The sequence below is a fragment of the Oreochromis niloticus genome, linkage group LG8, assembly GCF_001858045.2.
Source record: "Oreochromis niloticus isolate F11D_XX linkage group LG8, O_niloticus_UMD_NMBU, whole genome shotgun sequence".
Lineage (NCBI taxonomy): Eukaryota > Metazoa > Chordata > Actinopteri > Cichliformes > Cichlidae > Oreochromis > Oreochromis niloticus.
In genome coordinates, this window is record NC_031973.2 from 16,203,012 (window position 1) to 16,218,014 (window position 15,003).

At 41.3% G+C, this 15,003-nt stretch overlaps 1 protein-coding gene across 2 annotated transcripts; it reads right to left on the reverse strand.

The window, feature by feature from the left end:
- Positions 1-1,788: 1,788 nt before the first annotated feature.
- On the reverse strand, positions 1,789-12,266 carry LOC102083026 (protein FAM117A). Of its 2 annotated transcripts, XM_005463892.4 has the most exons (8): positions 11,536-12,265; positions 10,502-10,647; positions 8,586-8,681; positions 8,136-8,252; positions 7,319-7,447; positions 6,934-7,120; positions 4,894-5,053; positions 1,789-3,972 (listed from the first exon to the last, which is right to left on the reverse strand). In XM_005463892.4, exons 1-8 carry the CDS (start codon positions 11,852-11,854, stop codon positions 3,684-3,686), a joined length of 1,443 nt encoding a protein of 480 aa, XP_005463949.1. In that variant the 5' UTR covers positions 11,855-12,265; the 3' UTR covers positions 1,789-3,683. The 2 variants fall into 2 exon arrangements, with proteins under 2 accessions (XP_005463949.1, XP_025765502.1); XM_025909717.1 differs by lacking the exon at positions 10,502-10,647 and having other exon boundaries at positions 11,536-12,266.
- Positions 12,267-15,003: the final 2,737 nt, after the last annotated feature.

Genomic DNA, 15,003 nt, shown 5'->3' on the forward strand with positions numbered 1-15,003 from the left:
TTGTCTGAGGTTATCTGGTTCAGGTTAGATTTACAGTTACATTAAACATCCTTAAAAAGTTGAAATAAAAAGGTCCCAAACTGCTGAGAATGGTTTCACTTTCAGTTCTGTGACAGATGCAGAAACATCTGCAGCTTCTTCGTCAGTTTTCCTTTTGATTTGATTTTTGATTCCAAAGGCATGAAGAGCAGTTAAAAGTGAGCCACTCAGGCAAACTCTTCACAGCTTCAAAGCTCATGAAAAGAGCGATTTACAAAGTGTATATTATCAGTGACTTCTTTAGGCACACCAGTTCAATTGTTTACTAACCAAATATGTAATGAGGAAATTACATGGCAGCAACTCTGCATGTAGACATTCAGATATCTTGAGACAGTGAACCAAACTGCTGAGCCCCACCCCACACACTCTAGGATTTACAGAGGATGGTCCGATAAAAACAAAATATGCAGTGAGCGTTAGTTTTTTGGGGGGTGAAAACGCCCTGTTGATGTCAGAGAATGGCCAGGCTACTTCGAGTTGACAGGAAGTCAACAACTCAAGCAACCAAAGCATGCAGAAGAGCATCTCTGAACTCAAATGGGCTTCAGCGGCAGAAGACCACACTGGGTATGACTTCTGTCAGCTAAGAACAGGAAACCAAGGCTATGATTCACACAGGCTGACAAAAAACAAAAAACTGAGCGATAGATCGGAAAAATGTCAGATGATTTTCCATTTCTGCTCCAGCATTCAGATGGTAAGGTCAGGAATTCATCCTGCCTTGTATAAGCAGTACGTTCTTGAACTCTTCAGTATCAACTGAGAAATCTTTAAATCCTAACAGAATAATATATATATTTTTAAACCTTTATGACCACAGTGTACCGTTTTTCCTATGGTTGCTTGTAGTAGGATGAAGCGCCATGTTACTAAACTCAATTTATGTCAAACTGGTTTCTTCAACCCATCAGTGAGTTACTAATCTCACTCCAATAGAGCACTTTTGGTACATGGGGGAACTGAAGACTCACATAATGGATGCACAGTCACGAACCTGCAGCAATTGCAATGGCCCATATTGAAGTATGGGCCAAAATCTTATGTTTTTGAATGTGTGCCATGAAAAATTGGCAGCTCTGAAGACAAAGCAGTTACTGGTTACTAGCAAGGTGTCCCTAATGAGGTGGCCAGTAAGTGTACATGTTCTATCAGGCCAAAAATGAAACTTTAAATTTATTGTTTGTGCCATCAATAATCAGCTTTACGGAAAAAAAAAACAAAAAAAAAAAAAAAAAAAAAAAAAAAAAAACACAAACCCAAGAAACTGAGAAGCATTGCAGTGAGTCAAAGGTAATGACTGAAGAAACCAATGTGACTGAAGACAAAGAGGAAATTAAAGCTTTATAAGTGCTGCATTAGAGTTTGTGACAGACTGGAACACTTCTTCTCATCTGTTATTTTGCAATCTACACGTCTTAGTCAGGCGGCTCTCAATCCCCCCCCGCCCCAGAAAATAGTGAAAATTCCAGTGTATGGAGACATAATGACACATGGTACCATTATAAGATTTTCTAGTGTTTTCTTTTACCCAATTTAGAAACAAATATTTCAGTATGACTAGATGAATGCACAAGGCTTGAAAGTAGCTTCCTAACTGCAGGATAAATGAAAACTTGGCAGTATACGCAAGGGACTTCACACCAATAGGTCCGCTCTTGAACACCATGGCTACATAGATTGTGCTTCGCTTTGAATTCACCCCACAAAGAGCTACAATGCTAAAATGAATGTAATAAACACAGAAAGTATGCTAGCATCATGTATTTATGTAGACAAAACACAGAACCTGAGATAACACATTGCCAGTATCCACAACCGGGGAAAGAAAAAGAAAATCTTTGAAGATTATTCGGAATGAGAAGATTTCAGTCCATCAGCATTTCATCAAGATGCTAAAACAAGGAAATGTTAGTCAAAAGATCAAAATAGTCAACTTTCAGTTCACATGCAAACAGAACTATCAGAGGCTAAATTATGGAGGAAACCTCTCCTCTGTAAAACCCTCTGCTGGAAGTGCATAAAAATCCACCCGATACAATATCACATGTGACATCTGCCTGACAGAACAAAACTAAAAATGACAAAGGTCTTTTTTTTCTTTTTAGCTTATGTAACAGGTATTTGGGGAAAAAAAAAAAAAACAGTAAAAACCAGACATCACTACACATATATTTACAATGAAGTACAAAAGTGAGTATAAAAATAAGAATTGCGACTCAAAAGTAGTAGTTCAACTTGTGCAAACATGTCTGCGAGAAAATAAAACTATATGATCGTTAACTTGTCAGCTTGGTAGAACAAAATGAACATCAGGGAAACTGAGGACGACAAGTCTATACCACTAAAACTGGTTAGGTAGTCAACTAGGCTGTGAAACCTCAAAACTAAAACGTACCATCAGGCACACATCTAGAATGTCAACGAACAACAGGTAACCCTTTTTTTTGCAAGTAAACAAGATATATATTTTTTTTTTTAAAAGAAAGAAAGTACTACTCGTAAAGCAAGAATGCATGTGCTGAAGCCATTAGGTGCTGATGCTACCCGTACTTCTACATCTACAAAATTCCCTTTACAACAATCAAAATGTCATTTCATGTTGTCCTTTAAATCAGGTAAAAACAATAAAGTACCCACTGATTTGTCACGCTTCGTACACTAGTGACTGGTGCAAGGAAAATAAGTGAACAGCAGATAAATATCTTTGATAAGATGAAAAAAAAAATAATTAAACAGATGCAGTTTAAAAATAAGGAACAGTATCAACAAAGTTACTGTTGTGGCGTCTTTGAGGAAATAACTGTGCAGGAAGTGAGCAGTCAGTCAAACAAATCAAGTGAAAGTTGAGAGAAAAATAAGTGAGCAGTGCTGCTTTAAGACAGCACCATGCCTCAATTATTTTTGGCTAAGACAAATGTAAATATCTTTGGGTAATAACAGAACTAAATTTGTTTAGTTTAGAAGTGTTGCAATTAAGGAAACCAAAACAAGAGGCTCAGAGAGCAGTCTCCTTTGCATTGTGACTCATTTTCTCAATACCCTTAAACATCAAGCCCTTTTCAGACATCCAGTGGTTTCCTTTAATCTCGCTGCATCTGAAAGTCTCACATTTGCTAACATTTATCCATCACTTTCAACATGACTAGTGAATACCTGATTACAATGGCTCGCATGCATTTTTTTTTGCTGGTCAGCTCACTACAGAGCATCCTAGATAACAACAAGCAGCACATAAACAGCACTTTATCTGTTACTAGTTTGTATAAACTCTAAATTATTCCTCCCATACGCATTTTTTGCTATCCCTATTTCAAAAGCAGCTCTCTGTAGCAGTGTTGTGTTGGAGGGGAAGCTCCAGCAGCACTAACAGATGACCCATTTGTGGTTGTGCAAGATTTAAGCCTTTAAAACTGATTGCTCTCAACTAGAGTCGATGCTGGAAATAGAAATTCAAGTCTTTTGCAGGGGTGCACAAGTCTCAGTGAAGCTCTAATGAACATTAGTGATGCCATCGCATGACTGAAAAGGGCACAATGTTATTTGTTTGTACCTGCGTGGCAAAAGAATGAGCTAAGAATAAAAAAACAAAAAAAAAAAAACACCACTCTGTTCATTTCCAAAGAAACGACCTGGAGCCGTTTTTATAAAGCTAGCCCCTCTCCAGAACTTTCTCCCATCATGGTAGTGGCTGCAGGAGGATCTGGAGGACCAGCCCAGTTGTTAGAGGACACTGTCTGGCAGGAGCTTGTTCCCTGGTTCAAGCAGTTGCCTGCTGGAGAGCCAAAGCTTCTGAAAAACATGTCCATGGAGGGGAGCAGGGGCTTAGGGAGGCTGACTGGGCAAAAGGCTGAACCCCCATAGGGGGTGAAGTTTACCTTGTTGGGGTCGGGGCAGGAGGAGATGAGGGCCATTGTGGGTTTCTGTGGAGAGCTAAAGAAGAAAAGGAGAAGAAAAACTTAAGTCCATAAAAGTGATACAAAAAGTTTGGTTACATTGGGTGCACACAGTCACAGATTTCTTTCATTTAGTTCAGCAGCATTTTTTTATCATGTGGAAAAACTGACATAATGTTGAACCTGCACTTCTTTTTTTAATGTTAACCACATTTAATCCCAGAGATATCTTAAGCTTCTTTTCACTGACAGAAAGGGAAGTTTCACTGGTCCAGCCAACTTAAGATCAGAGTGACTTGTATGCGGCTCACGATGTAAAATGAGTTTGACGTCCCTGATCTATGTAGTCACTGCCTGTGCTTACATGTCAACATGCACAAGGCTTTACTGGAGCCGAAACTGTTCCCTAGAAGTCACGGACCCACTAGAAAAGAAAAACTAAAATACCAAGCAACAGAGTTTTGTAAGTGCTGCTTCCTTATTATGAGTAACGACTAGTAATTTCACAGTGTAAGATTCAGACAGAGTTGAAAACAAGGAGGACTTTGAATGCTTTAGTGCTGACAACATGAAGTGTTGCAACATAATCAACTTGTCAGTTTGGCAGAACAAAACTCCCAAGCTGAACAAACAAACTGCTTTGAGGGGGGGGGGGGGGACTGTTCGTACATCTACAGTTAATGCCACTAACTCACTCTAACAGAGTGCAAGGTAAACTCTGAATCAACTAAAAACTATCACATCATGCAGGAAATCACATTCAACTTTGGGTAAAGACACTTTGTTTTTCTACCGTTTATTTTTTTCCAAATGTGACCACCAGAGGGCATCCACATGCTGACAGTGTTAACTGACAACGAGTATACAGTATTTCTCTAATTATATTTCATTATCCAGAGGTGATTTATCCGTCTCCCTCTAGCATGCAAACACAAAAACAAAATGAATAAAAACCTACCTGATCTCCTCCCACACTCTGACCCTTTCACAGCCCTCTGGAGGTTTTCTCTGGAAGCAGCAGCTTTTGTTGGGCCCTGGAGATGAGGCGTTCAGGAGAGGAGAAAGGTCAGCCTCATTCTGGAAGGAGAACGGAGACAGGAACCCACTGTCTGTTGAGCCTGGAAAGAGGAGAGAAAAATGTATATTCAATACAAATAATATAACAGATTTTAATGTTCTGAGGGGCAGCAACAGTTTACTTGCTTCTTCTCAACCTTGCCCCCTTAACATGGTCTTGTCATTTCCTCTCAAACTCAGTTTCAAACAGTCCTAATTTTCTGCGAGCCGAGAGCTTGGTTTCTGGCTATGACTGATCAACATTCTGAAGTTTTCAGCTAGAGTCCTTTCCAAGCTTAGATACAGTGAGTTATGTCTGAAGTCGTTTCTGGACTCAAAGGCTTGTGCAGACAATGTGGTGCTGACCATAAAGTAATCATTTGCTGGCACGCAGTATATTAAAAACACAGGATTTTGGGGGGGAGGGGACGGACTCCCTAACAATCACTTACCTGTTTATTCATAAGGTTTGCAACTTCACCAATGTTCCCCAAATTGAAATTAATTTTGAAGAATCACCAGAGGAGTGAAAAGAAATGAAAACCTTAGTAGCAGTTTGCATCTTTCTTTTTGACATTTAGAAATCAATTTATAACGTTCCTGATGCACGACTAAAGGAAGTCAAATTTTGAGGTCTCAGCAAGAGATGTCACCTCATTCATACATTCATTGTCAAGTCCATGATTAATGTCAGAAAGAACCTATAAAGAAATTACGAGTAAGAGGGAAACTGTTACTATAAACTAAGACAACTACAACTCTTTAGTCCATCAAGCCAATGCCCAAAAAACAAGAACTTCCATGGTTAATATTAAGTACACATGTCATGCCACATTTGCATTTTGCAGACAACATATTTTTGGCAAAGCTGAATTGCGTTACTGAAACCACCACAAAGTTATACATCAGTGCTGCCATTTTATGTCTACACGTGTCTGCTAGAAATACACTTGGCAGACACTTTTTTAAAAACACACTGTTTAACTGCTCATCAATGCAGTTATCTAATCAGCCAATCTCAAGGCAGCAGCTCAGTGCATTTAGGCAAGATGACCTGCTGAAGTTCAAACAGAGCATCAGAATGAGAAACAAAGTTGAGCTTAAGTGACTTTAATGTAGCATGGTTGGTCTAGCTGAGTCTGAGTATTTTAAGAACTGCTGATTTATTGAAAAATTTCCTACAGAACCATCTGTAGAGTTTACAAAGAACGGTCTGAAAAGGAGAAAACATCCAGTGATTAGAAGTTCTCTGGGTGAAAATACCTCAATATCAGGAGAACAGCCAAGACTGGTTTGAGGCTAAAGCAAGGCAAAAGTAACTCAAGCAACCAAGGTATGCAGAAGAGCATTTCTGAATGCACAACATGTTAAAGTTGAGCTACAGCAGCAGAAGACCACACCGGGTGCCACTCCTGGCAGCTAAGAACAGTAAAACTGAGGCTACACCTCACACATCCTCACCAGAAATGGACAATAAATGATTAAAACAAAAAACAAACCTTGCCAGGTATGAAGAGACTCAATTCAGATAGCAGGGTGTGGCTCCATTGCATCTTGTAACAACATGCCGGTTGGTGTGGGGGGGATATTTCTGTGGCACACTTTGGACCCCTTGGAATCAACTGAGCATTGTTTAAATACCACAGACTACCTGAGTACTGCTCATGACCATGTTCAGCTCTTAAATACCAGTGTACCATCCCCTAATGTGCGTTTAACACGTCATGTCAATGTGGACTAAAACATGAGGAATGTTTCCAGCACCTCACTGAATTTATGCCATGAACAATTAAGGTAATTAAGGTACTTCTGAAGGTAAAAGGGGTCCATCTTGGGACCCGCAAGGTGTACCTAATAAAGTGGTCAGCAAATCAAGACTTTCATGTTTGTTCTGACCATTTTAAAAATTAAAATTCTTATCTAAAAAGTCTGACAAACTAACCTTGGTGCAGGTCTGGAGGAGCATCTGAGTTGGGCTGAGAAGTGCAGATGTAGTTGGGAGAGGAGCAGGGTGAGGAGGAGGTGGAGGATGACGATGGCGGGGGCGTGGTGGGGGGGTCGCTCTGAGATCCACTGCTGTAGCTCTGCAGAGGCACCGGAGCCCGATGACCGTCTGGAACCTCGAGCAGCTGTCGAGACAGGAAACTGCACTTTTTAGAACGTTTAATTAAACGAAAATCGGCCAACGCAGAAGTTCTACTTCAGCAGAAAACTACGTGTGCCACCTCTGAAACCCGCCTCTCCTTACAAATAAAACAATGCCTAAACATCTTCACATGTGCATGTTGTGTAAACAAGCATGTGTGGGCTCTGTAGGTGATAATTACCCTCTGTAATGGATGTAGTGACTGGCTGATGAACATGCCTTCCAGCTCCTGGTTGAGGCCCTCCACGCTGCAGCGCAGGGGAGGGACCAGTGTAGACAGGGGAGCAGGGGGGATGGGAATAGGTTCAGTCTGAGCACACAAACAAGTGAACACAATTTTATTGCACTACTCCTAAGAGCCAAACAACAGGACATTTTTTAAGAGTTCCCTTCAGCTTCTTTTATTTCCATATTTTCCAAAAACATCAGGCTAAATATACTTTTTTTTTTTTTTTTATTGTTACCATTAAAAATACGACAACAAAAAAAGGGAAAAAAAAAAAAAAACTGAAACTTTCTTACTTTTTGAGAGCACACAGGCACTCAAAGAGTCATTTGCTTCAGACATCTCTAAAATTCAACAAGCTCAATGCTGATAATCAAACTAGCAAGTGTTCTCATAAACTGCATGGGACTGTCTCGTCACCACTTTGGTATATTTGAGAAAAAAAAAAAAAAAAAAAAAAATCACCACAGCCCAGTGGAGTGTGGGACCACACACCAGCTGTGCTGAAAAGCAGAACCGTGCATTACAATCTGAAAAGCAGAAGCGAGCATGATGTAGTGATCTTCCTGTTGCCTGAGTGTTTTATTTCATTCACTTCCTGCAGAGACCTGCATAGCTTAGTAATGCGCTCTTGTGAATGTAAATCAGTGACAGGTGTCCATACATGGTACAGAAGAAAAAACAAAAACACCTAAATTTAATTCTAGAGACATCGGCACTAAAACCTCAAGTAACTCATTCAGTGTGCTTGTGTCTGCTGATGCTAAGGTACCTGAGCAGCTCCAAGGCTACGGCCCCCCTGAGGATAGCCCCGCTGGCGGTCTTTGTCATGTGCCCCCGAGACTGCAGGTTTGCTGTACTGCTGCAGTTGTTGTTTTAGTTTAGCGATCTGAAACAAACATGTTAATAAGCCTCTACATGCAAATACACAAAGGAAGTCCTTTAATCCCGCATGTCAAACACTTAGTATCAACAAACAAGGATTTTATTACTAATATTTTTTTATGTTGGCTCATTGTTCAGTGAGACATCATGAGGAGTGAGACTTCGTTAAAAAGTATAAAAAGAGGAACGTTGCAGATGACCTCAGTCTCCTGTTGCTCAATGTCAATAAAAGTCAAGACTTTTTCAAGAACTTGCCCTTTTTAATAAAAAAAAAAGCGTCAAGTTTAGCAAATCCGGCATTACAAATGCATGTTGAGCAATCAAAAGTTAAACTGACCTCTCGCAGATGTTCAGCGCTGCCCCATGATGCTGATCGCTTGTGGCTGCTGCTCCCTCGCCGGCTGTAGCATCTCTCGGACCACGAGTCTGGGGTCTGCGGTGGGAAGGAAGCAGCCATGGGAACTGATGTTAATAAAAAGCATATTAAAGACGTGATTGCATTTGAAGAAATATGTTTAGGGTTTGGTTCAAAGCTGTCATATGATCATATATGACAAACCAAGGGAAAGTTATAGAGCCTCACAGACTGAGGCTATTTTCAAGATTCCCATTTTTTAATTATACTTCGTAGTTTCTTTGCCTTCAGTGCAAGCTAGACACAATTAAAGACCATTACATATGCCATTTATTTTCAGATGCACGTCACAGGTGTGATAAAACATCTCATGAGAAAATATTCCACACATGCCGGTATTCACAGCATGAGATAATAAATTCCAGCAACCCAGAACTGTAAAAGCAGGCAGCGCAGACATCACACAGTTTCTGCTTCTTCAGTGGTAATTCGCTGTTATTTTTCCATCATTGCACAAATCAATAACCGCATTTACATGGCGTAGTGCTAGAGGGTGGACCGACTACGATCTGTGATAACGTGTACTTAGCTGGATGATAAATTGCACCTCAAGCACATCATGCAGACCCGTTTTCATGTTGTAACTGTGTACTGATACCAGGGGGCAGTGCCAGTATTATACGGAATAACTTGTCTGGGGGGCTACTCTTGTGGGTTCTGCTTTTTATTAGCTTCGGCCCTGCTGCGGGGAAGATTGAAGTCGTAACACAGGAAGAAATGTTTTGTATTGAAGTGAAAACTGTCCACTGCAGCCACAGTTGGCTTTTTTGGTCACTGGTTAGTTTTTTTTTTTTCTCCGCTCCTTCCCATCTGATAAACTTCACCGTCTGTCCCTTTCTGTCTAAGCTCACTTCTTAGCCAATTTGCAGCATTATTTCTGACAGTCTACAGGAGATTGCCTTTTTGTGGGATTGCAAGAGAGCACATCTGCATCATGTGCATACCCATAATCCTCCTCTCTGTATAGCAAATGACCTAAAACGCAGCAGATTCTGCTTTAAGCACCAGGCATGGTTGCACAGTGGAGGTGCGCAGCTTCGCCAACCCAAATCCACATGTGGTCTGCTGTCACCTGAAGGGACCATCAAAAACATGTGGAATGGCTAGTAATGTGGAGCTCTTGTGTTTTTACTTCTCACATCTCTTCAGTAGAGCCAAAGCACCACACAAGCCAGCAGCAATTGCATAAATCAAGCCCTACTTAATACAAAAAACACAGGTCACGTATAATGTGAAATATTACAGCATCACCTCACATATTTTATCACTGGTTTCACACTTAGTACACATCAGCTTCTCATGCTTAAAAGGCCGACATGCAGCCACATCGCACCATCCACACCCACAGACTTGTCAAACTTGCAGACGAGCTAAAGAGCAGGAGAAACCGAAAAACAAAGACGGAGGGAGGGAGGGAGGATGTGGGCAACCGAAGTGCAGTGGCGAGTGCCTGCACGGAGCAGAGAGGATGGGTGCAGCCAAAAAGGCCTCGTCAGCTGACTTCGGGGACTGTTCTCATGGCTGTAGTTCTCACTCTGTAATCACTGTGCAAGCACCGGACACCCCCCTACCCCCACCCTCAACCTCCACCTCAGAGCAACTTATTTCTCTGCAAAAAGTGCAAGCTAATTTTGTGATGTGACCTAACCTCTATCCCCCCAACCCCCAAAAGAACCAAAACTAAAACTGAGAGACATTTTTTTTAAAAAGAAGAAAAAAAAAAAAAAGGGAAAGCTCTAAATTGAGGAAGCATCATTGATAAATGCATTCCATTCATTTTTCTGACAGAGACACTCATAATTCCCACACTTGAAAGCATTCTTCCATGTGGCGCTGACCTGGGTGGATTTGTCCTGGCGGGGCACACAGCTTGGGCCTTCTGGTTCTTTGGGCCAGTGTCCTTGCAGGTACGGCCCGATGATGGCGTCCAGAGACATTGTCCGCCTCATGCCCGGACTCAGCTGGTGGGATCTGGCCTTTCTAGCTGTCAGTTTTGCAGAGACAACTTTTTTATCATTTATGAAAAGCTTAAAAATAATCTACACTAATTATTTTTTCTTCAGGAAACTTGCAGCATTATAATGGCAGACACTTATTTTAAACGCATTGCATCATTTTCACCTTCACATCAGAAAGCCACACATGTAATGCTACTTTTCACACGCACTGGCCTTTAAATCTATTTTTAAGTATTTAACGTACTGACAGTAAGCATCAAGAGACTTCATGTCACAGCCATCATCTACACATGATACCAAAAAAAAAAAAAAAAAAAAAAGACACTAGTGTCTCTTAAAAATGGGCAAAAATGCCCTTTAAGACTCTAAAAATTCTTGAAAATAGTTTTATATTTGGGGCTACCAATCTCTGGATATTATCCTATGAACACCAAATAGTCAGTTTGATTGACAAGGAGAAATTATAAAATATAAAACCTGCCAATAAAATAAAACTGCTGCCTATTTTATTATTTTTTTTAATCTCGGAATTATAACTACAGAGTTTCAATACTTGAACATAGAAGTAGCAAAGTTCCCCTTAAAAGAAACAAACAAAACACACACACACACACACACACACACACTTTAATAAAAACATATTTTAAAGCTCGTGTTAAAGATTAAGATGGTACAGTGTATTTTATGCTTGGATCCGGCTACTAACTTGCCCCCTTTTACTGAGAATTTGCTATCTCAAGTTTGAACTTATTATCTAAAGTCTGCAAATGCCCTACTGGGAAACTAGCAGATAAAGCTGCTCTGCAACTGCGCAGGACTGCAGAAACTCGTACCCAGCTTTTTACACCTATCGTGACACTACGTGAGGTCTTAAATTTGGATTGATAAGGTGGAAAAAGGTGTTGAGCTCATACCTGGCTTCCCATCTATCCTGTTGGGTCTCGGTTTGCTGGCCAGCTGATAAGGGACAGTTGCCTTCAGCGGCTGTGGACCCAAAGCAGCACCCCTCGTGTGTCCAGCTCCACTTCGACCGGACATCTTTACAGTGTCAAATCTGGGTCCACTTAACTCTAAATGACTGTTATTAGCTGTGGCTGTCCTGCCTGGTAGAGCTGTGGGGGCGCTCTGGTGATGGTGGTGGCTGGCTAAAGTTAACCAGCGGCGGCTCTTTCTCCTCTGGTGCTGGTGATGACTACTCGAAGAAAAACCGTTACAAAACTCAAGTCGAGTCATTCAGAGGCCATGTCCGAGCACATACCACTATAACCCGACAAGTAAAACGTCAATACGAGCTTGTGTTCTCGTCTTCGCCGCTGAGCATACTTTTTTTGGTCTCCTTGCTGCTGGCTTGTGTGGCGAGTTAGCAGCCTAGCAAGCAAAGTTTCTTTGTGAGGATGTTGAGATATTTCACCCAGTTGTCGAAGGAGGAAGCAGCTCCAGTTTCAAAAAGTCACTTTTACGTCAACTCCCACGGCTTCCGAGCAAACTTTAAAGTGTGTTTCATTACAACTTGTCGGGCCGGAGCGTGTTTGTTTTCTCTCTCTCTTTTTTTTTTAAGGTGGCCGTGAAGGATGCGAGGCTGAGCACAGCTTCCTAGCCCTCCGCGTTCTCGTTTCAACGCAAACTCCAAACACTTCCAGCAACACGCTGGTGTGGATTTAATTACGTGTGTGGGCGGGCCCTGGTCACAGATCTCACTTTTTTATTGGACGGGAAGCCTCAGATTTCAATCCTATTTGTCAGTGCGCCATCAATCCGTCACGTCTAGGCCCATGAAGTTTGGTGTCCCCGCCCCCAAATTCATATCTCAGGTTAGCATATTTTTTAATGTTAAATTCGTGTTTTAAATGCAAATTTAAACCTTTTTAAAGGAGGAAACCGACTATTGTAGCTATACCTTGACACTTGAATCAGCATATTTTAATGCTGCTGCAGTAGTTTACACGTAATAAAGGGCCATGCTAGTGGCTTTTCTGGCCTAGCAAGTAAACATTACTTGTGTAGAAAGATCTACAGAGCACTCTCTTAATTAAGAGCAATATTCGTTTGCTATTACACCTGCTGTTGTAAAAATAAGGCCATTGATTCAAAAAGCCAGCTTAAAAGCTTAAAAGAAAATGCGTTAAAGTACTTAGAGTCATTGCAGCACTAATATATCTACAGCTCCCAAAAAATAAAAGTAGCTCATTAAAGAAAAGAAATAATTGGCTCCAAGTGAAGTAGAAGTATAAAATAACACAAAATGGAAATAATCATGTAAAGTACGCCTATGGGAGGGCCACTGAAATGTACATAGTTGCTTCTTACTCCTCCAAATTATGCAAATTTTATTGTAGTTTTCATTATACCTTGAATAATGTCACTGCAGAGCAGCTCCACCTTCAGATGCAAAGAGAAATGAAGCGCAAACATGTAGTCATTTACACTGTAAATATAAAAAAGTACTATATATTAAAACTACTAAAGACAGAGCTGTAAGTAAGCACTGAGACAGTCAGTGGCTGATTTGTTTGGGTACAGGAAAGACTGTTGCAGACTTCACACAGGTTGGGATGAGGGGATGATGGCTGATCTGCACATGCTTGTTTGCACCTTCCCAAGAATCCAGTTGGGATCAGAGGCCTTCCTTGTGTTCACTGACCTGAGCACCAGCCTCACTTGATGTTGCTGTAAGGTGACTGCCTGGGCTCTGGAGTCTGGGGAGGCTGAGAGGATGACACTGAGTGCTATGAGGCCTCAAAGCCCCTGTAGCTAGTGGATGAGGTGATCTTCCATCTTCCTCTTTTATCCCGCTCTCCAGCTCAGCTCTTGCAGGATTGTACAGAGCTCTGCAACCTGATTTAACAATCAGAGCCGCGGTCCCTGAAGACGGTCCTGAACTTCCCTGTCATCCAGGTTTTCTGTCAGTGGTATTATCAGCACAGTACCTGATGCAGAACAGAACTGACTCCGTGTGTTCAGCTGATGTTCAAATATTTCCCAAACAATGTGTTCAAAACAGTCCGGTAGTTCTTTCTGAGGTCAGGCTTGATGGTTTTTAATAGTCTTCAGTTGTGGCTTTATTTTTTGTTTTTTTGTCTCCAGTGAGGGGTGTCAGCAGGAGTGAGGAGAAGAGAGAGGTGGTCTGACTGGGCTTAGCGGGGGAGGGGTATGGCTTTATATGAATGCTTGATATTTCAATAAACACGATCAAGTGTATTTTCTGCCCTAATCAGGCAGAAGTACTGAGCTGAGGTTTGTCTGATGCCATCAGGGTGAAGCTGCTGTCTGTTTCGCAGGAATTCCTGCTAAACCCTGGGATCAGGTGGAATGCAGACAGCAGCGACAATCACCATTGTTCGCTCTCTTGGAAGAAAAAATGGCCGGTATTTAGCTGAGAGAAACTGTAGGTCAGGAGAGCCGAGGCTGTCTAAGATCATGCTGTTATTTGATCCGTCATTATGCACATACTTTAGAGTCATTGTTTCTGTTCCCTGTAGCTATGATTTTCATGTTATTTCACATATTTGTCTTCTCCTCCACTGGTTTGCATTCATCGCAGTACAACAATAAAATAATATTGCTGTAACATCCTTGATTTCCTTAATTTATCATACGTAAACATCATAAACCTCATGCGAATTTGCTAGTTTCTCTCTTACAGCAGCACTTCTGTGGGGTCTATGCTGCATTAGCCTTTACCAATAATATTATATGACAAAAAAAGCAAGACTTGGCTAATTAAAGAAAACTTTCAAGAGATTGTTTTTAAATACACACAATGTAAAAAAAAATGCATCAACACCAATGGATGAATAAACATAGGAGAAATATAAACAAATTACAACAGTGTGACATGGTTTGCAGAGCTCTTAGCCGTGGTATAAAGTCCATGTTATCTGCACTAAATGAGCTAGAACATGCAAACTCCCCCCGGAGCGGTCATCTAAATATTTCATCATCAGCTTCATACATTTGTTTATTTGTAGGCTAATTTCCCCTTCATGCAATCCTGAGGCCCAGCTGGGTGTGTGTGCACCATCTGGGTGGACTGTGAAGTGGTTATGGGTGGTGTGCATGCGTATGTGTGTGCGTATATGAGACAGTGTGTATTGTGGAAGATAAATATCCTGACTCTGTAAAAAGGGAGTGCCAATGGTGGGACAGAAGAAGAGGGCTGAGATAACAAAACGCCACTTTTAGAAGCCAGACCAGTGTAAGACTCGCCATCCGACGCCCTCTGCAAAAGCTAACTGTCCTGAAATATGCATGTCTTACACGGGACCCTGTCCCCGTGCTTAGGTAACACATTTGCTTGTCGGGACACCAGAATGGGACTAAGAGGGCTTTATCACAGAAAGATGAAGCGTTAAACCATGTGTTTGCAGCGTGCTCATCTGTCT